Genomic DNA, 25,758 nt, shown 5'->3' on the forward strand with positions numbered 1-25,758 from the left:
TGGACCAATCTCTGCCTATTTCTCTTCCCTCTATCCTCCCGAAAGTTCTCGTACCCCTATTCTATTCTCTACTTCTATGAGACCAGCCTTTCAGATTCCACATGTGAATGATATCATGAGATATTTGTCCTTCTATGCATGGCGTATTTCACTTAATATCCTCCAGGTTTATCCGTGTTGCCACAAAAGACAGGATTTTATTCTTTTTGTGGCTGCATCGTATTCTATCATGTCTCCATACCACATTTTCTTCATCCATTCGTCTCTCTGTGGACATTTAGGTTGATTTCATATCTTGCGATTGTGAGTAGTGCCACAATAAACATAGGGCTGCAGATATCTTTTTGACATGCTGATTTCATTTCCTTTGGGTGTATATCCAGTAGTGGGATTGCTAGATCATATGGTAGTTCTATTTTTAATTTTTTGAGAAACCTCCATACTGTTTTCAGTAATGACTGTACTAATTAACATTCCCACCATCATTGTGTTACGGGTTCCCTGTTCTCCATATCCTTACCAACACTTGTCTTTTGGTTTTGTGTAGAGTCAGAGTTGGGCCAGGTGCAGTGGCTCACGCCTGTAATCCCAGCACTTTGGGAGGCTGAGGAGGGGGGGCAGATCACCTGAGGTCAAGAGTTTGGAACCAGCTTGGTCAACATGGTGAAACCCTGTCTCTACAAAAATACAAAAATTAGCCAGACGTGGTGGTGTGCACCTGTAGTCCCAGCTACTCTGGAGGCTAGGACATGAGAATCACTTGAACCTGGGAGGTGAAAGTTGCAGTGAGCTAAGATTGTGCCACTACACCCCAGTCTGGATGACAGAGTGAGTCTCTGTCTCAAAAAATATATATAATAATAATAAATAAGAGTCACAGTCTTGCTGTGTCTCCCAGGCTGGAGTGCAGTGGCACAATCATAGCTCACTGCAGCCTTGACCTCCTGGGCTGAAGTGATCCTCCTGCCTCAGCCTCCCAAGTTGCTGAGACTGTAGGCATGTACCACCATGCCCTGCTAAGTCTTTTAATTTTTTTTTTTTTTTTTTTGGCAATGGGATGTTGCTATGTTGCGCAAGCTGGTCTCAAACTCCTCGCCTCAAGTGATCCTCCCACCTCAGTCTCCTGAGTCACTGGAATTACAGGTGTGATTCACTGTGCCCAGCTGTCTTTTGATTTTTTGAGAGTAGCCATTCTAACTGGAGTGAGGTGATTTCTCATTGTAGTTTTGATTGATTTGCATTTCCCTTATTATTAGTGATGTTGAACATTTTTTCATATATCTGCTAGCCATTCGTATGTCTTCTTTTTAAGAAATGTCTAAATTCAAAGTGGATTAGAGATTTAAATGTAAGATCTGAAACTGAAAATAGTAGGAAAAAAACACAGGAGAAAAGCTTTGTGACATTGGTCTAGGCAAGGCTTAAACTTTGAAAGCACAGAGAACAAAAGCAAATATAGACAAATGGCATTAAATTAAACTAAAAGCTTCTGCACAGCAAAGGAAACAATCAGCAGAGCACAGACAACCTACAGAATGGGAGAATATATTTGCAACCTATACATCTGATAAGGAGTTAATATATAAAGAACTCAAACAACTCAGCAGCAACAAACCAAATAACCCAGTTAAAAAATGGGCAGGCTGGGCATGGTGGCTCACACCTGTAATCCCAGCACTTTGGGAGGCCGAGATGGGTGGATCACTTGAGGTCAGGAGTTTGAGACCAGCCTGGCCAACATGGTGAAACCCCGTCTCTACCAAAAAAAAAAAAAAAAAAAAAAGTAGATATATATATATATATATATATATATATATATATATATGCACACACACGCACACACTCCAGACGTGGTGGCACACACCTGTAATCCCAGCTACTCGGGAAGCTGAGGCAGGAGAATTGCTTGAACACGGGAGGCTGAGGTTGCAGTGAGCTAAGATCATGCCACTGCACTCCAGCCTGGGCAACAGAGCAAGACTCCATCTCAAAAAAAATAAATGGGCGAAAGACCTGGATAGACATTCCTGATATATTTCTGTTATTTAGTTTAATTGAATTCTACTGTGGGACAGTATACTTTGTATGACTTGAATCTTCTTAAGTTAATTGAGATTTGTTTTTGGCTCAGAATATGGTCTATCTTCGTAAATGTTCTGTGTGCATTTGAAAAAATACACATCCTGCTGTTGTTGAGTGGAGTGTTCTATAAATTTCAAAGGTCAGATTGGTTGGTAGTATTGTTCAAAGTCTTCTGTATTATTCCAATTTCCTGTCCAGTTGTTCTATCACTTATTGAGAGAGGGATGTTAAAATCTTTGCTCATAATTGTGGATTTGTGTATTTCTCATTGTAGTTCTGTCAGTTTTTGCTTCATGTATTTGGAAGCTCTACTATTATGTACATGTCCTCTTGACCCCTTTGTCACTATACAGTGACTCTCTCTATCCCTAGTAATATTTTTTGTTCTGAAATCTACTTTCTCTGACAGCTTTGGTTTTTGTTGTTTGCCTTTTGCTTTTGTTTTTGTTTTTTAAAGATGGGGTCTACTGTGTTGCCCAGGCTGGATTCAAACTCCTGGGCTCAAGCGATCCTCCTACCTCAGTGTCCTGAGTAGGTGGGACTACAGGCCCTTGCCACCATGCCCAGGTCATCCAGCTTTGTTTTGGTCGTGATATATCTTATCCTTCTTTGTTATCATGATATGTCTTTTCCATACTTTTACTTTCAACCAATTTGTGTTCTTATACATAAAGTGGATTTCTTAAAAACAGGTTATAGTTGTCTTTTTTTTTTTAACTCTCTGATATCTGCCAATCTGATAATACCAGCCTTTTAATTGGGTTATTTAGACTATTTACATTTTATGCTATTGTTGATATGGGTTGCTTTTAAATTTACCATCTTGATATTTATTTTCTTTTTGTCCTATCTGTTATTTTATTCCTCTTTCCCCTTTTTCATATGTCTTCTCTAGGGTGATTTTTTAATGATTCAATTTTTGTCTCCTTTGTTGGCTTATTAACTATAACTCTTTGTTGTGTTATTTTAGTGGATGCTTTAGGTTTTGTAGTATACATCTTTAATTCATCACGGCCCTCATTCAGGTGACATTTTACCACTTTACAACAGTTCATTTTTATTTTCCCCCTCCTGGTCTTTGTGCTATTCTTGTCATACATTTTACGTCCATGTAAGTTTGTTGTTGTTTGAAACAGAGTCTTACTGTGTCGCCCAGGCTGGAGTGCAGTGGCATGATCTCAGCTCACTGCAACCTCCACCTCCCAAATTCAAGTGATTCTCCTGCCTCAGACTCCCAAGTAGCTGGGATTAGAGGGACCCGCCACCATGCCTGGCTAATTTTTGTATTTTTAGTAGAGACAACGTTTCACCATGTTGACCAGGCTGGTCTTGAACTCCTGACCTAGAGTGATGCGCCCACCTCGGCCTCGCAAAGTGCTGAGATTATAGGTATGAGCCACCGGGCCTGGCCTACTTCTATAAAAGTTTTAAACTGCAGTTCTTATTATTTTTGCTTTAAGCAATCAGTTCTCTTTTGTGGATACCTAAATAAGAAACAATTCTTTATATTTATCGATGTTGTTTCCATTTCTGATGTTCTTCATTCTTTTATGTATATCCAGATTGTAATCTGGTGGTGTTTTCCTATTCCTTGAAGGACTTTCTTTACCTTTTCTTTAAAATGTAAGGACTGTGGTGAATTCTTTTACCTTTTGTATGTCTCAGAGTTTTTGTTTTACCTTTGTTTTTGTAAGATATTTTTGCTGAGTAAAGTGTTAAAAGTTGACATTTTTTTTTCTTTTGGCACTTCAAAAATTTTACTCCACTTCTTACTCTGTTTTCTGCTTGCATTATTTTTGATAAAAAATCTGCTGTTATCTGTATCCTGTTCTTCTATATATTTCCTTTGTCTTTTTTCTTCTGGCTGCTTTGAAGATGTTCTTGTTTTCACTGGGTCTTAAGTGATTTGGTTGTGATTTGCTTTGGTGTTGCTTTATTCTTGTTTTTTTGTGCATAGGGTTTATTGATTGCCCTGCCTGAGCACTCCTATTTCTTTTAAATTCTCTCTTCTCCTGCTTTTTCTTCTGTATTTCTGGCCACCTCTTATCTTACCTAAGCTTTAAATATTGGTGGTCCTAGGGATTCTGTTGTGTTTTGATTCCACAGGGTATTCTCAGGTCATCTCATTCACTCCCATAACTTAATCTGCTCTCTGTATGAGAGATTTCCTAATTGTTTATCTCCACCCAGACCTCTCTCTAAGCTTCAGGTTTGTATTTCTTTACAGCCATCCCTACTTAAATCCAGAGGAGCCCTAATGAACTTATTTGGAATGAATAGACTTAGAGGACAGCTCACTAAAAAACTTCAAGAGGCTGGGCATGGTGACTCACATCTGTAATCCCAGCACTTCGGGAGGCCAAGGTGGGCAGATTGCTAGAGTCCAAGTGTTTGAGACCAGCCTGGGTGATATGGTGAAACTCTGTCTCTACAAAAAATACAAAAAATTAGCCAGATGTGGTGGCACACACCTGTAGTCCCAGCTACTTAGGAGGCTGAGGCAGGAGGATCACTTGAGCCTGGAAGATGGAGGTTGCAGTGAGCCAAGATCAAGCCACTGTACTCCCGCCTGGGTAACAGAGTGAGACCCTATCTCAAAAGAAAACAACAAAAAAACTTTAAGAGCAAAGGATAATCTCAGAGTACTTGGGCAAGTTGCTAGAAAACAGTATTCTCGGGAAGAATCAAAGGGGAAAATGGCCAAGTTGATACGGTAGTTGACTTCATTGTAGTTCCACCAGAAAGACAAAAAATAAACAAACAAAACCCTTATATCTGACACTTGCAGGTAACAGCGTTGAATACTGTGGTGAACTAGAAATTGAAACTATAGTTCTCAAGGGAGTTAGGCCCTAGAAGAATCACTTGTGAGCCAGAAGGGAGGAATAAGGTGGCAACTATTGGATAGTTTAGAACTCTGCCAAGCTAAAAGGATAATGTGAGATTTACCTGAACTCTGAAGTGAAATGCAATCCTAGAGGCTAGAGAGCTGCTGCTAGGAAATAACAATGAAAAAAATCCTTTCACCGTGGTTCTAAAACACTTTATAAATCCTATTTCTTTTAATTATGTAATCATTTTATTTTGGTTGGTTTTATAGGGAGAAAATGAAATGCTATTAGCTTAATTTGATTGCCACATCAGGATGAGTAGACTCTCTTCATAAAGTGGGAAACAAATGAAAATCTTTGAAACAGGAGTGATATGATCAGCACTGTGCTTATTATATATACCCAAAATACATTTTTGGAAGAGTAATAGTCACTATTTTTTCAAAACTTAGCAATGCGGTATCTGCAGTGATTCCCTTTCATTTAGTTACTCACCCAACTAAGCCAACTAGAGGAACCCTAAGAAAATAGAATTTTATTTTCTTTCTTGGTAAGTATCTGCAAGAATTGAGAAGCTTGGAAACATTTCTTGTAAGGTAAAAGCTGTTTTTTTTTTAAGTCTAAATCTCAGTGTTATATATACAAAATTCTTTTTATTTATTTCTTTTTCTTTTTGAGAGAGAAGGTCTCATTCTGTCTCCCAGGCTGGAATGCAGTGGTACAAGCATAGCTCACTGCAACCTCAAACTCCTAGGCTACAGTGGTCCTCCTGCCTCATCCTCCCAAGTAGCTAGGACTACTGGTGTGAGCCACCATGGCTGGCAAATTTTTAAAACTTTTTGTAGAGAGTGTCTTGCAGTGTTACTCAGGCTGGTCTCAAACTCCTGGCCTCAAGCAGTCCTCCTGCCTTGGCCGCCCAGAGTGCTGGGATTACAGGTATGAGCCACCACACCTGTCCCAAAATTCTTATATACAATTCTACACACCCTCTCACACACAGAGACACACAAAGTTATGAGTTTACTGTTCTGGGGCATTTTTTAAATGTTAAAATTGCAACTACTACTTAGTCTCATTTTCTTGTCTATAAGTCTTGGCATATATCATGTATCTATTTTAGAAAAGTAATTTTAATGTTAGTAGATTAAGAAACAACATGGGTGTACTAAAAAGTGCCTTATATGAAAAAATCTTTCCGTGGAATACCATGGAGACTATTTTTCCTTATGTTAAATAACATGGAGGAGTCTGCACTATAGGAAACAATTTGCTTAGAAACTGATTTAAAATTACTCAGAGCCACATCTAGAAATTTAAGTGAACTCACAGGAGTAGTACCTAATTAAGTATATTCTGTGATTATTTATAGAAACCTTATTTATAAAAGGAAACTTGTATAATTTCTGTCTTCAGGGCGTTTATTGATAAAATAGATATACCTTCACTACTGCTATGCTTCATTGTAAATGATAATGTTGGTCTGTATTTGTACCATGTTCACAGATAATTATAGGCGGAACACACAGGCAACAAAGATGTGGACATAATATAAACCTAAATATAGGTGTATGTGTACATATGTGTGAATATATATATATATATGTATACACATGCACAAAAAGATCTGAGAAAGTATATGCTAGTAATACCTTTATCTCTGTATTGTCTGAATTTTTATAATTGTGTAATGTTTATTGATAATGATGGTGGGAAGTTATTTTTATTTTGAAATGAAAACAAAATAACATGGGTATTCCAGAGAATTTGAATCAGGTTGTTACTCTTGCATTCTTCAACTACTGGTGGCTATAACAATGTGAAGAAGTAAAACATTTCCTATAAAGACAATCAGAAGTTAGGAAGATCTCATCTTTATCCTGTGGACATACAGATATTTTTTGTTTGGCCCATTTACCATACTTGTGACTTCCACTATTTCTTGGGTTGTGTGTTTTTTTTTTTTTTTTTCATTCAAAGTTATAAATGAACAGCCAGGTATGGTGGTTCACTCCTGTAATCCCAGCACTTTGGGAGGCTGAGGCTGGCGGATCACTTAAGGTCAGGAACTTGAGACCAGTCTGGCTAACACGGTGAAACCCCATCTCTACTAAAAAGTACAAAATTAGCCGGGTGTGGTGGTGCATGCCTGTAATCCCAGCTACTTGGGAGGCTGAGGCATGAGAATCTCTTGAACCGGAAGGCAGAGGTTGCTGTGAGCTGAGATTGCACCACTGCACTCCGGCCTGGGCAACAGAGAGAGACTCCGGCTCAAACAAACAAATAAACAAAAAACAAAAGTTATAAATGAATATAGTTTAAAATGTCAAATAGGCTCATTTTAAAAATCCCATGTTCTCATATTCTATCATTTGTGTCTTTCTAGGGGCAAGTATTTTGATCTCTTTTGGCTTTTAAAAAAATGTATAAATAATATGCTTGCATTGCAAATTGTTGCATTTTCAGTTTTAGGCATTATATATTGATTTCCCACCATGGGAAATAGGATTTGGCTTATTTTCCACTCCTGCCATATAATCTGTTTGTTGCCCTCTCTTGATTATATTGTAATTTTGTTTGGGTCATCCCATTTATACTTTATTATGACTATGTAAACACTATTTGTAAGTGAGTAATGTAGTGAACTATTTTTCATTTCTTGAATATCTTTTCATTTTCCCTGTTCTGGTCATTTTCTTTTTTTTTTTTCCCCTGTGTACTTATTTCTTATTCACTGCCAAAATGTTTTTGCCACTGTGTAAATCTCCAGATGGGTAAGATGAATGTCTAAATTCATGTGCGTGAAGTAATTCTGTCAATTTCATATTCTATAAGAATTCCCTACCAGAGCCTTCTGAACTGATACTCTGCTAAACCCGAACACAGGATACATACTGTGTCATCCTGAGGTCTTCTTTCATTACATCTCAGATATTATTTTGCCTCTTGCCTGTGTTAATCTTGTATTTCATAGGCCCATGTCCTGTTCTTTCTTAGTTTTCTCCCTCTTTTTAGTGTGGCATATCTCTTAGTAGTTCATAGGAAAAAGCTGCATGGAAGGTAAATTTTTTTAATGAAGCATGCCTGAAAATGTTTTATTCTATACCCATACTTTATTTGATAATTTGGCTGGGTGTAGAATTCAGCATAAGAATAATTTTCCTTTAGAATTTTGAAGGCATTAATTTTTCCATTGCTTTCTATTTATAGTGTTGTTGAAAAGTTCAAAGTTATACTGGTTTCTGATTTTTTTTTTCTCCTTTTTAGAGACAGGGTCTCACTGTTTTACCCAGGCTGGAGTACAGTGGCATGATTATAGCTCACTGCAGCCTCAAACTCCTGAGCTTAAGCCATCCTCCTGCCTCAGCCTCCTGAGTAGCCAAGTCTAAGGCGTGTGTTATCATGCCTGGCTAATTTTGTTATTTTTTGTAGAGACAGGTTTGCTATGCTGATCTAAGATGACCTGAAATTCTTGGCCTCAAGCAATCCTCCTGCCCTAGCCTCCCAAAGTACTGGGATTACAGGCGTGAGCCACTGCGCCCAGACCAGTTTCTGATCTTTTTTTGTAACCTATTCTTTCCCCACCTCTCCAGAAACATGTAGGATTGTTTTTATGCCCAGTGTTCTGAAATTTTATTGCCATATGAACCAATTTTAGCCATTATATTGGGGATACAGTGGTAATCTGGAAACTTGTTCTTTACTTGTAGGAGCTTTTCTTGAATTATTTCATTAATTATTTCTTATTTCCTTCCATTTTCTCTGTTCTCTCTTTGGAACTCCTATTCCCAGACTAACCCTCTAATTTTCATAACTGTTTTCTTCCTTCTTGTCTTTTTGCTTTACTTTCTGGGAGATATCCTGAACTTTATTGTCCAGCCTGTCTATTGAGCTTTTCCTTTGTGCTATCGTATTTTTACCCTCCAAGAACTTTGTGTTTACATATAAAATACAGATGTTTCTTTCTTTTAAACAATAACTAGTTAACTGTTGTTGTTTTTGTTTTTGAGACAAGGTCTCACTCTGTCACCCAGGCTGGAGTACAGTGTCGGGATCTTGGCTCACTGCAACCTCCACCTCCCAGATTCAAGTGATTCTTATGCCTCAGCCTTCCCAGGAGCTGGGATTGCAGGTGTGTCCCACCACACCCAGCCAATTTTTGTATTTTTATTAGAGGTGGGGTTTCACCACGTTGGCCTGACCTCAAGTGATCCACCCGCCTCAGCATCCCAAAATGCTGGAATTACAGGCATGAGCCACCGCGCCTGGCCTTGGTTAATTGTTTTATAGTTGCACCATGGTTATAAATGATAGCTTTTTTCAGAGCCTTTGGAAATTTATGTAGTTCTTGCATAATCTCTGCCTGTTCCCAGCTACCTTTTTTTTTTTTGGTCATTTTGGTCACCATTATTCCACATTGAAGGCTTTCCTCTGATACTTGGTCGTGTTGGCATGTCTGTTCATTTTTTATTTTTATTTTTAACTTAATTAATTTATTTATTTATTTTGAAACGAAGTCTTGCTCTGTCACCCAAGCTGGAGTGCAGTGGCGTGATCTCCGCTCACTACAACCTCTCCCGCATTCAAGTGATTCTCCTGCCTCAGGCTTCTGAGTAGCTGGGACTACAGGCGCGTGCCACCATTTTTGTATGTTTAGTAGAGATGGAGTTTCACTATGTTGGCCAGGCTGGTCTTGAACTCCTGACCTTGTGCTCTGCCCGCCTTGGTCTCCGAAAGTGCTGCGATTACAGGCATGAGCCACCGTGCCCGGTCATTTTTTAAACCTGAATATGCCATCAAGCTTTATAGACCCATTTCTAGTTTTGAATTTCTTTTTCTTAAGCAGTTCTATCTCAGTTTTGCAGGATGAAGGAAGGGCAGTTGTCCAGCTAACTAGAGAGGATAAACGGACCTGGGGATCTGGTTACTTCATAAGCAGGTTTTCAAGAAATTCCCCTTACTTTAGCTATATTTTGTTAGCCCCACTTGTACAGGTATTTTGCATTATAAATTAGATCAGTTCTCCTATTTCACTCAGCTTCACTGCTAGTTGAGGATGCGTTTTTCATTGGCAACTTTGTTACCACTCATATATTTGCTTTCCAGTTTCTACACTTTTTATTGTCCTCCTATCCCTTTCTCCTCATTTGGGTTTATTCTTTTACAACACAAAAACAAAACAAGCAAGCAAAGAAAAATCTTTACTGACCTTAGAGGGAATTTTAGGATAGAGTAAAAGTAGATGATGTGCTAAGCTGGCAATCTCTACCAAGACTAATTTTTTTTCCTTTTTTTTTTTTTTTTTTTTTTTGAGACGGAGTCTCGCTGTCGCCCAGGCTGGAGTGCAGTGGCGCAATCTCCGCTCACTGCAAGCTCCGCCTCCCGGGTTCACGCCATTCTCCTGCCTCAGCCTCCCGAGTAGCTGGGACTACAGGCGCCCGCTACCGCGCCCAGCTAATTTTTTGTATTTTTAGTAGAGACGGGGTTTCACCGTGGTCTCGATCTCCTGACCTCGTGATCCACCCGCCTCAGCCTCCCAAAGTGCTGGGATTACAGGCGTGAGCCACTGCGCCTGGCCTTTTTTTCCTTTTATTTTTATTTTATTTTATTTATGTATTTATTTATTTTTGAGATGGAGTCTCTCTCTGTTGCCCAGGGTGGAGTGCAGTGGTGTGACCTCAGCTCACTGCAACCTCCTCCTCCAGGGTTCAAGCAATTCTCCTGCTTCAGCCTCCCAAGTAACTGGAATTACAGGTGCATGCCACCACGCCCAGCTAATTATTTTGTATTTTTAGTAGAGATGGGGTTTCACCATGTCGGCCAGGCTGGTTTTGAACTCCTGACTTCAAGTGATCTGCGTGCCTCAGCCTCCTAAAGTGCTAGGATCACAGGTGTGAGCTACCATGCCTGGCCTTTTTCTCCTTTTAGATCTTTTATTTAGGCAGTTCAACTTAGCAGTCTAGAATGGGAATTTTCAAATATGGCTGCCCATTTGGAATCACCTGGAAAACTTTATTATTTACTTATTTTTTGAGACAGGGGCTCACTCTGTCGCCCATACTGGAGTGCAGTGACCCAATCACAGCTCATTGCAGTTTCAACCTCCCAAGGCTCAGGTGATCCTCCTGCCTCAGCCTCCTGAGTAACTTGGGCTACTGGTGTGTGCCACGATGACCAGCTAATTTTTGTGTTTTTAGTAGGGACAGGGTTTCGCCATGTTGCCCAGGCTTAAATGATCCACCTGCCTCAGCCTCCCAAAGTGCTGGGATTACAGGTGTGAGCCACTGCTCCTGGCCAACCTGGAAAACCTTTAAGAAATATTATATCTGTATCTCACAATTAGTGGGATTGGTTGTTAGCTAGGGTGTGGTTTTATTTCTCCAAGTTATTCTATCGTATAGCCGGATTTGAGAATTCTGATCTAAAAAAAAAAAATTTTTGGAACAAATGAGAAAAACCAGCAGATTCTAAAAATATGACTGTTTTTTATTAGAACATCGTCTGTTAAAACATTCCAGATTCTGCTAGAAGTAATAACCTTTCTCAGTGGTATTAGGAATTGAGAATGAGTTTCTCTGAAGGGTCTGTTCCTGTTTGCATTCCAACAGATTGGTGCAGTAGCCAAAATTAAGTCTTCATTGGAAGTGAGAAATAGTATTGTAGAAAATCAAATTAGTAGAACAGAGGACAAACTTGAGAAGCAGTCACAGAATGTACAATAAATAAATGTTAGAAAAGATAAACATTGACAATGAAAATCTAAAATAGAAATAATATTTTTTTTTCTCTTGGAAAACTAAAAGACATGGATAAACAGCAGTAACCAGTGGTAAAACAAACACACAAAAAAACTTTTAATATATGTGTTATATAACATGTACTTCTTAAATTTTGTATCTTATAAATATTAGAGGATACAGTTTATTACTATTTTTTAGAGACAGGGTCTCTCTGTCACTCTGGCTAGAATGCAGTGGTACGATCATTTTTCACTGTAACCTCGAACTACAGGGCCCAAGCAGTCCTTCCCGCCTCACCCTCCTGAGTAACTAGGAATATAGGCACATACCACCACGCCTGGCTGATATTTTAAAGTTATTTTTTGTAGAGACAGGGTCTCACTATATTGCCCAGGCTGGTCTGAAACTCCTGGCCTCAAGTGATCCTTCTGCCTCAGCCACCCAAAGCACTGGGTTGACAGACCTGAGCCACTGCACCTGGCCCAGTTACTTTTCAAGTGTCTGCAATATTTATAAAGCTATGTATATACCTGACCATAAACATAATATCTAATTCAAAACAGCACAAACTATAAAAGTTGTTGCTGTGAGTATACTAAAACAAAGATTTTTAAAACGACATTTAAAAAGTAGATTATGAAAATAAGGCATTAATGAAAAGCCAAAAGAAAACACTGCATGCTTTTGTCATTTAAAAAGATAAAGAACCAAGAATTTAGTATAAAATTTAAGAAAAATAGAAGTAGTATATTAAAGATAAAGGTAAAAATTAATTTTTAAATTGTGTTTATGTAGTAGATACTTTGCAGACATTGAAGTGGATTAGATAATTTATGTATATGTTGAAATGAAAACATCCTCAAAACTTAAAATCTTAATGAAAAAGATTGCAAAATAATTGTATCTACACACACACACACATACACACACACACTCTTACAGAGATTTATGTGTGCTTATAAGTCCCTATAGTTGTATACCAAATCTTTCATAATGTTCGGGGGTTTTCTTCATCCTGTGGGGAAGCAGCTAAATTATGGGGTAGACTTTTATTTTGTAATCTCGTGTGGTTTTAATTTTTGTTTTTTACAGCCAGTATTGCATATTTTCTATAACTGGAAATAAAAAACAAAGATATGTTCATTTTGAGGGGGGAAAAGCAATATTTCATCATACGAAACTAGAAAAAATAGTTTATTATGCATTGCATGCCTGTATCAAAACATCTCATATACCCCATAAATATATATACCTCTATACCCAGAAAAATTAAAAATAAAGATTTTTAAAAAATAGGAAAAAGGGTGGAATTAATAAATAAACCTAAAAAGAAAAAGGCTCATGAAAGAGGCAAAATATATATATGCTTCTTGCAGATCTGATTAAACAAAATTAACCATAGAAAGTAGATTTAAATCACATAGAAGGAATATAGGTATATAAATATTAGGAGCGATACATTAACACAGTTATATGTTAATAAATTTCAGAAACCTCAATGAAGTTTCCAGATACATTAAACATTCCAAATGTTTTTTTCTAAATGTATATGCAGTGAAAATAATGTATAAAATGTGATATACTGATAACTTGACAATATTATCAAAGAACTACTTTTTTAAAAAAGAAAAACTCTGGGTTTGATGCATTTGCTGGTAAATTCTTCAGAACATTTTTTGAGGAATAAACAATTTCTGTATACTACAAAATGTTCTCAGTTATTAAAAAGTAAGCAGGTCAAAGAGGAATACAAAGAAACAAAGGTAACACTTTTAAAAAAAAAGCTATCATTCAGTTTCACTTTTTGAATAGAGTTGTATTCCTTAAAATATTAACTGGTAGAATTTATCAGAATATTGAAGGAATAATAAGATTTAAATTAGGCTAAGTCTACTGGACTAAAACCTTGATAGAGATATATCCTCTATCCAGAAGTCATAAATAGTTCAGTATTAAGAAATATATTAATTCATCAGATGTGATAATAGCTAACATTTATTGATTGCTTACTTTGGGTTAGATAGGCACTGTTATAATAAGCGGTTTTATATTTTTATTTAGTTATCAAAATAATTCTAAGGTTCCTCTAGGGTTATATTACCTAGATGAAGAAACTGAAGCATGGAAAGGTCAGACAGTTTGCCCAAGGTCACACAATTACTGAATGACAGAACTGGGGTAAGCACAAGGACTTCTGACTCCAAGAGTCCATTAGCTTATTTAGAGTTTAAATAGGAACTTTAAAAGGTTTCATAAAATTAAATGCCCATTAATAATTTTTTAAAAAAAGAAATAGAAAAAGTGTTCTTTAACATAAGGAATCTCTATAATCAACAGACAGCTTTATATTTATTTATTGAAAAATTATAGGTGTATATATTTATGGGGCACAGAGTGATGTTTGATCTTTGAATACCATGTGAAATGCTTAAATCAACTGATGTATTAAGCTGATTAACATATCAATTTCCACAAATATTTTACATTTTTTAGGTGATGAGAACATTTGAAATTTACTCTCAGCAATTTTGAAATGTTACTAGCTGTATTCACTGTGTTGTGCAATAAGATCTTAAAAAAAAAAAAAAACTTATTTCTCCTATCTTCTAACCATATCTGGTAACCACCATTCTACTCTTTGTTTCTATGAGTTTGATTGTTTTAGATTCCACATATAAGTGAGAGCATGCAGTATTTGTCTTTCTGTATTTGGCTAATTTTACTTAGTAAGTGTAGTATTCTCTTAATTCCATTCATGTTTGTCACAAATGACAGAATTTCTCCCTGTTTTAAGGCTGAATGCTTTTCCATTATGTATATATATTTAGTACCACATTATCCATTCATCTGTTGATGAACACTTAGGTTGATTCTGTACTTGGTATTTTGAATAGTGCTGCAGTGAACATGGGAATGTAGACATCTCTTTGACAAACTGTTTTCAAATCTTTTGGGTAAATACCTAGAAGTGGGATTGCTGGGTCTTTATTTATTAGTTTAAAAAAAAAAATCTAGGCTGGGCGTGGTGGCTCATACCTGTAATCCCAGCACTTTGGGAAGCCATGGCAAGTGGATTGTTTGAGTTCAGGAGTTTGAGACCAGCCTGGGCAATGTGGCAAAACCCCCTCTAAAAAAAAAAAAAAAAAAAAAAAAAGAAAGAAGAACCCTAGATGTAGTTACTAATAATGGAGCTGCATCAGAATTATTTCCACTGGTGGCTAAACTCCCAGGCATGTATATTTTGAAGCAACTTTGTGGGTGATTGTTAAAAAGTACAATGTTGGCCGGGCATGGTGGCTCATGCCTGTAATCCCAGCACTTTGGGAGGCTGAGGCGGGCGGATCACGAGGTCAGGAGATCGAGACCATCCTTGCTAACATGGTGAAACTCCGTCTCTACTAAAAATACAAAAAATCAGCGGGGCGTGGTGGCCCTCACCTGTAGTCTCAGCTACTTGGGAGGCTGAGGCAGGAGAATCGCTTGAACCCGGGAGGCGGAGGTTGTAGTGAGCTGAGATGGCACCACTGTACTCCAGCCTGGGTGACGGAGTGAGACTCTGTCTCTAAAAAAAAGAAAAAAAGAAACCACAATGTTAAAGGTACATCAAATTTTACAGCAAAGAAATAACCCTGGAAGATCTACAAATATTCTTGTAAAAGTTCTGGCCTATATAATAAAACATGAATTAGAACTAGAGGTATAAATGTTAGAAAGGAAAATTAATTTTTCCTTACTTGTAGTTAAGGGAAGGTTTATCTGCAAATCCTAAGGAATTGGCTATAAAACTAGGGTTAAGTTCAATTTGAGTGGCAAAATAGAGCTTAGAAGAACAAAAATTGATATTATGTAATAACCACTTTGAATAACCAAAATGAGAGTCCATGCAAAATACCATAAATATTAAAAAGTCAGAAATACTCATTTTTGCTTAATTTTATCTTTTGAATTTGATTTAAAAGTAAAAATTAACTAGAAAACTATATTAAAATTCTTCCTATTTCTTATCCCATTCTCTGTCTCTCATAGGTAATCATTTTTAATTAATTCCAGTTTATCCTTCTGGTTTTCTTTTTTTTTTTTTTTCCAAAAAAGCCCGTAGCTTTATATATTCTTACTTCCTCTCTTACACAGAAAGTAGCATACTGTATTTTTTTAATCTTGTCATTGTCACTTTAATGATGTATCTTAGAGAGATCACTCCCATACCAACACATAGAAATCATCTTCATTCTTTCTTTGGTTTTAGGGTATTCTATGAATGTTTATTCAATCATTCTTCTATTGGTAGGTATTTTGCTAAGAATGACATTAATGGGAACAGTGTAACTAATCTATGATAGAAATAAAACCTTGAAGATATGAATAAATGGACACAGGTACAGTAGTTCAAGACAGGAAGATTAAAGATGTAAATATATCAGCTCTCAAAATAATTCATAGGTTTATTGTAATTCTATTCAAAATACTATTGAGCTGTAAAAATCATAAGAAAAAGATTTGGAAATTCATCTAGATGAATTAAAAAAATGGATAGAGAAAAACCTAACTGTAAGATAATGAAACATAATGAAGCTATAACAAAAAATAGAGTACTAGCACCAGGATAAAAAAGATAATTGGGAACGTGGCCCAGAATGAAACATACAGGACATAAGGATTTAATATATGATAAAAGAAGCACACATATCCATAGGGAAGGGAAAGTTTATTTAACAAATGGAGTTAATGTAATGGTAAGCAATTTGGAGTACTAAAATTTAGATTTTTTAAATATGAACTAAAATTTCAGATATATTAAATAATTACATAGAAAACAATAAGCCAAAAAATTAATTGTATATTTATTGAATTTATTCAGAGAAACAGCTAAGTTCAGAATTAGCAGAAGAATTTAAAAGGAGATTGTTGACAGATTGGACCACATAAAAATCTTTTGTATCATCTAAAAATGTAGCCCAAATGAAATTTTAAAAAATGTAGCAGACTGGAGGAAATATTTGTAGCAAATTTCCAAGGTTTTAATATTCTTGTATATGAAACCCTTATGCAAATACATAAATAGACGTAGGACAAGATTGGACAATTAGCTAAATAGGAAATTCAGCAAATAACAAAACATGGAGATATTTAGATGCGAATTAAACTACTCAAGAGTTAACAGAATCCATTCATTAAATTAGCAGCAACTCCCATGCTGGCCAGAGTAGAGTGTAATCACTAGATGCGTAAATTGCTGATGGTCTTATATGTAAAACAACCATTTGAAAAGCGCTCTTGTGATGTGTCAAGATTCATAAAAATCTTCATACTTTTTGACCCTGAAATCTCACATCTGGGAATTGATCCAAATAAAATAATAACCTGCCCCCCTTCCAAAAAACCTTTAAGCCCAAAGATATCCACAGAGTTGTTTCAAATAGTGAAAAATTAGAAATAACCTAAATGACTAATCAGGGGAGTAATTAAAATGTTCATATGTCCCCTGAGAGAATACAATAATTAAAAATGGTAATAGAGACTGCAATTGAAAATGTAATAAGGATAATTTTTTTTAAAGCAAGCTTTCATATTGTATCTATAGTTTGATATGAGAATGACTGGAAGGAAATAGATAAAAGTGATAAGCAGTTACGATAAGAGGATAATAGGTAATTCTTTTCCGATTTTCTGTGATCCAGTGTAATGCAAGGCTGCACTGGTAGAAGTACAGCACTGAGATCAAGAGAGCTAATAAACCTATGTTATGAGAGGAACACGGACTTTGGAGGCAGGAGATGTACAGATTGAGTTCCAGTTCTGAGTTTTCTACTTACAAATTTGAAGCCTTGACAAGTTAGTAATTACTCTGAACCTCAATTTCTTCATCTGAAAAATGGTCTGATAACATTGTCTTCATGATTATTGTATGGATTAACTACCAGAAAGTAGTTAATGAAAGTAGTGTTCTACTGACATCACATCTGGAAGAATATATCAATCAACTTAGAAGCAACCTTAGATCTCAATGGCTAACAACCATTAGAAACAACCAAAGAAGATTTGGGCATGTAATTCCAGGACTTTGGGAGGCCAAGATGGGAGGATTCTTGAGGCCAGGCGTTCTAGTTCAGCCTGGGCAACATAGCAAGACCTCATCTCTACAAAATAAAAAATAAAAAAAATTAGCCGGGCGTGGTGGCTGAGGCAGGAGGATTGCTTGAGCACAGGAGTTTGAGGCTGCAGTGAGCTATGATCATGCCACACTGCACTCTAGCCTGGACAACAGGGCAAGACCCTGTCTCTAAAAAAGAAAGAAAAAATAACCAAAGAAATAAAGCTTCTTTCCCACTTAATGTTACTTAACTAGCTGTAGATTGTGACTCTGCTATATGTTTTGTTTGCCCTGGGATTAAGGCAGAGGGGAAACAAAGATAGTAAAACCTTGGGTGCCTCTTAAAGAACTGCTTGAAAGTGGTACACTACCACTCCTGTTTCATTGGCCAAGGGTAATGTCCATGGCCCTGAACATTATCCTCCCATTGGGATAGGCCAATACAGAAGGGCAACACATATTTTGAACAAATAATATGTGCTGTGACAGTGCTGTCCAGTTCTGTCTATTTATTTATTTATAAATGAATGAATGAGACGGAGTTTCACTCTTGGTGCCCACGCTGGAGTGCAGTGGCGTGATCTCGGCTCACTGCAACCTCTGCCTCCCAGGTTCAAACTATTCTCCTGCCTCAGCCTCCCAGGTAGCTGGGATTACAGGCGCATGCCACCACACCTGGCTAATGTTTGTATTTTTAGTAGAGACAGGGTTTCACCATGTTGGCCAGGCTGATCTTGAACTCCTGACCTCAGATGATCTGCCCGCCTTGGTCTCCCAAAGTGCTGGGATTACAGGCATGAGCCACCGTGCCCAGCCAGTTCTGTCACTTTAATAAGGGTGTAACAACCTGGGGTATGTCTGGAGGAGGAAGATTTGGAGAGTGAGTAATTCTGAAATCTTTACTAAAATACAGTGGGAAGAGTCATTGGAAAGGGAGGGGCATATTAAGTCTCTTCAAATATTTGAAGAATGGCTGTCACTGGATAGTGAGATTAGTTCGCTGTGTGGCATCAGTGGGTGGAAGTTACAGCCTCATGTATTTTGACTCAGTATAGTGTTAAGGAGAAAAGTGAGAAGAAAAGGAAATTATTGGTTGTTTTCAATATGTTACTCATTTACATTCTTCAAAATAATCCTATCAGAGTGTGTATGTTTCTGTGTTTAAATATTGGAAGAAAGATTCAGAGTGAATGAATACCCAAGGTCACATGGCACATAAGTGGCAAAACCGGTTTGGAATCTAGGTCTGTGTAATCTTGTCCCTTTCTACAATATTCTACTACTGTCTATTGGGCTGCAAGCATTTTTACAATTAAACTGTTCATCACCAGTCATCGTTTGCCTGACAAAGTAAAGGCCACATCTCCCACATGTCTAAAAGGGTTCAAACAGAGAATGAATGGAAAGGTTGAAAGGAAGGTTGAACTCTAGATCAATGATCTGCAAACATATTTGATCATAAGTACCTCTTAGCAAAGTATTTGTACATATTATATATATAGCTTATACATAAACTGTTGTACTCATATGTTGTAAAACATACAGGACATTCCCAATACAAAGAAATGGTAAACATTTGGGATGATGTGTATGCTAATTTCCTTGATCTGATCACTATATACTGTATGTGTCAAAACATCCTGTGAACCCCATTAATATGTATAATTATTATTTGTCAGTTAATTTTTTTAACCTATAGGAAAAATAAGAGTTTAGAAAGGTTAAGATTTTATATAGCATTTTAGTTTTTTCTTAAATTAGATTTTAGGTTTTATGTAAAATCTCATCTTTATAAAACTTTGGTTTTGCAGATAGATACTTTTTTCTGTATCCCTGTGGATTGTCTTTTGTACCCATGGAAATGTATACCCCCAACATTGGAGGTCATTGTTTTGGATGATTTCGTAAGATTCATTTCAGTATGAAGATTCTGTAATTCTTTTTGTCCAGAATTTTTTTGAAAGGGCTAATGGTAGCTTACTTCACTTTCAGAAAGGTTTTTAAATAGTTTTATCTAAAACCAAAACCATAGACTTCACTGTCATTTGTAACAGCAATTAAGCCCAAAAACTACAAAGTGTGAAAGGTGCTCTTCTAGATAAATAGTAGCAACCCCATGAGCATTACAATATATATATTAAAGGAGATGGAAGTAGGGGCTATTATTAAGTAAGAAACCTGACTTTTATTTGTGACATAAGAAATAGCCTCATTATTTTAGTTATATCTTCTCTTTCTAAACCTATATATATCCAAAACTTACTGTAGTCATATATTCTAAAATGTATCTGAAATTTTGCCTAGAGAGTAATATGAATTTTTGGACTTGAGAAATTATTTTTAGCACTTTTTAAAAATATAGCCAAAGATTTAAATTAGGCTAAGTCTACTGGACTAAAATCTTGATAGAGATATATCCTCTAAGAAGCAAAGAAGTTAGTTACTTGCATTGCCTGACAGAGGGAAATGTTAGCTGGTTTTCTACATTCTGGGCCTTATTTTGGCATTGCCAGATTGATGCTTCACAATTAGACAACTTTTTCTGTTAGTGACTGCTCCTTGGTGATAGATTCTTTAAGAAAAAGCCATCCCAGAACACATAAAGCAGAAAGCAAATCTAGCCTTTAAAAGATACTGTTAATGTTGAGATAGAATTCTAGATCAACAGTGCTCTTTTCTATTTCTTTCTCTTAATGATACGTTTGGTATCAACTTTTTAACCTGACATTGCAATTTGGTTGGAAGTTGTAAAGGAAGTGTTTCTTGCAAGTATAATCAAACTCAGTTTAAGCAACAGATTGAAACAGCCAACTTCAGCTGCTTATTCAGCGCAGGCCTTAAGTGCCCCAGAAGCCGGTAGTTTCTTAATAATAACTCTTAGTGATCATTTTCTTCTAGAAAATTACCCTGGAAAAGTAGTATAAATAATGTAATCTGGTATTTCTTAAATTTTTGTATTCCTTTACTCATTCAACAAATAAATAGTATTCAGTGCTTCTTTGTGCCAAACACTGAGGACTCATTAGTGAGCAAAAGGGATATTAACCACTGTTGTAAAAAAAAATGTATCTAACATGTACTAAAAGCCAATGGATGTGGTGATGCATGCCTGTAGTCCTGCCCATTCAGAAGGGTGAGGCAGGAGGATCACTTTGAGCCCAGGAGTTTGAGTTTGTGCTATAATGGTGCCACTGTACTCCAGCCTGGGCAACAGAGCAAGACCCTGTCTCTTAAAAAAACAAACAAACAAAAAGTCTAATGGAACTATTGTTGCTCATAACGGCATACTTTAGAAACCCCTGCTCTAGTCTGACTGTGCTCACCTACCTGCTTGCATGCGTTTTTCTTTCTTCCCATCTGTCTTCCCTTCCCTTCCTTCCTTTCTTAATTCTCTTCTGTTTTTTACAACTCTTTTCCTTCTTTGAGTTAGTGAGAATAAGTAAATTTTGAACTCATCTAAGAGTAGGAGAAAAACAGTATGTGATATTTATTGTATAAAACTTGCATGGTGGAGTTAAACAGGAGATGATAAAATTCTTAATTTACTTTATAAACCAAATGTCATCTCACCTGTGCAGCTCTCAAGGTAGGTATGTTTGTTACTTCTTCCAGAAACCACGTCTCTTTAAATGGGTTTATATCATTCTATTTTAAATAAAATTCGTATGTTTTTATACAAGTGTGCTTTTTAGATGCAAACGTTTATATGATTAGATAAATTTTCCTTAGTCTTTCTTTGATTATGTATTGTCTGAATTTGAATCCTGATCTGTTATTCTGGAATTAGCCATTTTTGTTTCTATTTCTGTTTGTTATGTTACAATTAGTGTATTTCTTATTTTTCAATGCTTTAATTGCCTTGTTATCTAAACTCTAGAATATATACCAGTTAATTAAAGACATGTGAGTGTGTTTTTTTTGCTTTTGTCTTTACTGGCGAATTTAAAGGTAATTGAAAGTATAATTCTTATCTTCTTTAGCATCAGACAACAGTCAGCGCTTTCGAGAAACCTGTTTTGCATTTGCCTTGACACCACAACAAGTGCAGCAAATCAGTAGTTCCATGTAAGTTGTCGTCAAATGTAACTTGAAGTTCGCGCTTTGAATCCAGTAGTCTATAATAAATGATTTTTAAAAACAGTGATTGGTGAGGTAGTATTTGTGTGATGCAAATATTAGTAATGAAAATATAGTGTGTTAATTACTCTAAGAACAGTTATATTTATGATAATTCGAAAAACTTTTCTGGAGTAACAATGTCTTTGAATGAACTTTCATGCAAATACTTTAAAAGTAATTGTAATTCCTATTCTGTCTCTTCTAGGGATATTTCTGGGACCAAATGTGACTTCACAGTACAGGTCCAGTTAAGGTACAGTGCTGACTATAGGATATATTCAAAGTTTAAAAGATAATATTCCTTATCAGGAAGGGGAAATGGAAAAAAATTTTTAAGGAATAAGAGGAAATCTACCTGATTTTTCAGTAAGTGTATTGAAAGTATTAGGTTTAGATATTTGGGTGAGGGAAAACATTCTCCTGTTATGAGATATTCTAATTTTCATCCAATTTAGATTTTTCCCCTGCCCGCCCACCCTCCAGTTTAGATTTCAATATAGCAAGTCATATTCTATATATCTAACCATATTTGATTGCCCTCATTTGGTTGAGAAGCTCCAGCTAATGATATCTTACAATATCATATCAAGTTTTATGAAAGCATGGGCCTTATCTCCATAAGAGGCAAAGTACTGTGGGTAAGGAATTAGTACTTAAGTCTACAGTATCTCATGGACTAACAAACACCAAAATATTTGTTTTGTTCTGTATTTTAAATAATTAATTTAAATATGCTCTAATTTAGGATCCATTTGAGACATCTCTTAAAAATTTTCAAAGACTAATGGGAAATTTTCCAACATGGATTCACAACCCCTTATTGAGTTTCTTTTCTTAGCCCATTCATTTATCTTAGAATATCTAAGAAATATTTTGTATTATTTCTCTCCCTTATATATCTCCCTTATATAAACCATCATATTATGCTTTTATTATTCAACTTACCAACCTAAATGTCCACACTGTTGGAATAGGGATGGAAGAGAAAATATAAGACAGTTGTTTTCCTCAGTAAGCTGTTTTCCCTATAATTGTCAGGAGGATAAATCAAACAGCCTTGTCTCAATAATCAGATACTAAGTTGTATGTACAAGTTACAAATACACTAGGAGGCTAAAAAAGGGATTAATCTAAAACGCCTGTTCAGCACTTCATTGAACTGTTTGAAAACCTCTCATCTAAGCTTTGAAATAATAAGGTAAAAACAGTGAGAAAGCAGAGTTGAAGTCGAAAGTTGAGTTGAAGATTCTCAAGAGGATATGACTATACTTAATAGCTTTTATACCATAAAACAGTATGACAGGACCTTACCGCAGTATACTAGTGATAATCTAAGTTTCAGTTTTGGAAGGCACTGCCAAAGATGATTCTGTATAAAAGGTATATTTTGTGTTGGCCAGATTGTGATAATGACTGAAGAAATTAAAGGACAAAAATAAGATGTCTCCATAGTTAATTATGTATTGCTGTAGTCTTCTTTACTTCCTGCCCCAACAGTTTACATTTTGCTTGTGCTGATACTTGACATTATCCTTTAAATCAGTGGTTTTCAAACTTGTTGCATGGAGCCACCCTTAGGGGCTCATACTCTTCTGCCATCCTCCACTTCTCCCTCCCCTTCTCTCCTAAACACATACACAGTCTGAACCAAAGTGGGGCTTCTTTTATATCTTTTATCTGTTTTGCGTGTTTGACTCTGGGTTAGTTTTTGCTTGAAGACAGGGTCTCAAGACTAAAATAGAGTTTAAAAACCATAGCTTTAGAATAAAAGATCTAGTTACTAAGTATTTTGTATTAATATACATACATTCTTTAAAGCAGCAACAGGTGTGGTCTACATTTTGAAGTAAGGTTGTCTAGATAGATCAGCTATAATTCAGAGATTCCAAGGGAATCTTGATGACTGCTATTTTAATTGAAATTTATCTCCAGGACTTAGAAAAGAAAAAAAAAAGAACGATGTTGTGTTATATTTGGTAATTGTTAGGTGATTCTTTGTGTTTTAATAAAATAGTTCATCTCTCTCCCCACCCCACGTTGCTAAGTCTGCAACCATAGTGTGTTATTTAAGTTAGGAGTGTATGCCTATCTGCTATCCTAATTATAAATGTTTATCTAAAGCATAAAAATAATTAGTTGAGAATTAGGATCCAAGTTTTCTTTATTAGACACCTAGTCTGTTTTCATTTATGTTGCACCTCCCTGCTCCACTCCCTCCTCTCTGCGCCATGAACCACTTCACAGAAGCTTTCTGCTATTCCTTTTTTTTCTTTTTTCTCTTCAGTTCATTAGGGTGATTTAGATTAGTTGAATAGACACTGACTTGTCATTTAAATTACTCTTTTCTTATAGGAAAGGGTTCAGGCAGCCAGGGTCCATGTTTTAAATTGATCACTGTGTTGGAATAATTATTTAAAAACTGTGACATCCTTTTAACTGTTGCAGCATAAAGAATTAGCTTGTAATGGAAGGTTCTGCTGGGGTTAGGAGTGGTCCTGTGAGCTTTGACATCTGTTTGCAAAGTATATTTCTAGAAAATCTTTGTAGATCAGTAAATCTTAACTTTTTTATGGATCCCTGATCCCTTTGAGAATTTGATAGAAGCTGTGAATGGTTTCCCTATAAAAATGAACATGTATATGTGCTCAAAATAGTTTACATATAAAATTGTTTTATATTGTGCATTATCCCCATACTCAGATTTCATGGCCAGCAGGTTAAGACCCCACACCACAGGTGTTGAGAGGAGTTGTTTGCACATGAGGAATATTTCACAGATTTCAGAGATAGGGTTCTCCCTACTATGTAGCTCAGGGGTGTTATGAGCATTCTATAACAGTGCAATGAGCCTTAGGTGTATATTGAGAATAGGTACTAATAAAGAATAAATACCTTAAATAGCAAAATAATAATAAGAGTGAATAGACTGAGAATTTACAAATTAATGTATCCTTGATTTTTCCAAAAGACTGCATTTAATTTAGAAATATTTTTGTGTTTCTAAAATAGTATTCTAAATTTATGTGGATATAGCACAAATAATATTCAATATCTTCAGTTCTCAAAAAGTAAGGAGTACTTTGGCTTATTGATCCTGGGGATGGCCTTAAAAGCATTCTCAGTATTTTCTGCTAAGAACCAGAAAAGTGTTTCATAGGCAAATAAATTTGGAAAATACTGCATACAGGTGCTAGGTCTTCCTCTTAGAGATTTATAATGCTTATTAGCCTGTTAAAAGCTCTGAAAAGTTCTGTATTAAGGAAGCTTAATTTAATTGTTTTGATTCAGAATTTCTTAATTTTATTTGACTAACGAGCCTTTTTTTCTTTTAACACCTGTTAATCGCTGAAGAAGCTAGTGCTTCTCAGAACATGCTTAACCAAATAATTGGCAATATCATGAAGACAACTACAGCGTGATAGTCATGATTGCCACAACTCTACATTGACAGAATTATTTATTTTAAGCCTATTTACATATACTTATTAATTGGGTGAAAAGTCCAGTTCTTATAGTTTTCTCTTTTGGTTGTTTCTAAATTTGCCATCTTTTAAATTTATCTATTGAACAATAATACTAATGAAGTCATCCTTTAATAAAGGAAATTAAACTTGTCCCTTATTGTTTAGGTTTTGTTTATCAGAAACCAGTTGTCCACAAGAAGATCACTTCCCACCCAATCTTTGTGTGAAAGTGAATACAAAACCTTGCAGCCTTCCAGTAAGTCCTAAAAGCTATTTTTTAAAATTCATTGCCAACATAACTATCAAATAAGTCATCACACCTGTTGTTAAATCATAGTTTTTCCTTAAGAAAACATTTTTATTTTGGATATATATTCATTGACTGGGTGAAACACTTGTACCGACTATGTACAGTTAGCAGCAGTGGCATTAGC

General features: G+C 36.0%; 1 protein-coding gene across 2 annotated transcripts in view; it reads left to right on the forward strand.

Annotated features, from left to right (window-relative positions):
* PIAS1 (protein inhibitor of activated STAT 1) overlaps positions 1-25,758 on the forward strand; it is a 142,095-nt gene that overhangs the window by 70,694 nt on the left and 45,643 nt on the right. For both annotated transcript variants that reach the window (XM_003267140.4, XM_030814644.1), the window contains exons 3-5: positions 21,722-21,806; positions 22,066-22,113; positions 25,490-25,580. In XM_003267140.4, coding sequence (XP_003267188.1) covers positions 21,722-21,806; positions 22,066-22,113; positions 25,490-25,580 — 224 coding nt within the window. The remainder of the gene's footprint in view (positions 1-21,721; positions 21,807-22,065; positions 22,114-25,489; positions 25,581-25,758) is intronic.

The sequence above is a fragment of the Nomascus leucogenys genome, chromosome 6 (genome assembly GCF_006542625.1).
Source record: "Nomascus leucogenys isolate Asia chromosome 6, Asia_NLE_v1, whole genome shotgun sequence".
Taxonomy (NCBI): Eukaryota; Metazoa; Chordata; class Mammalia; order Primates; family Hylobatidae; genus Nomascus; species Nomascus leucogenys.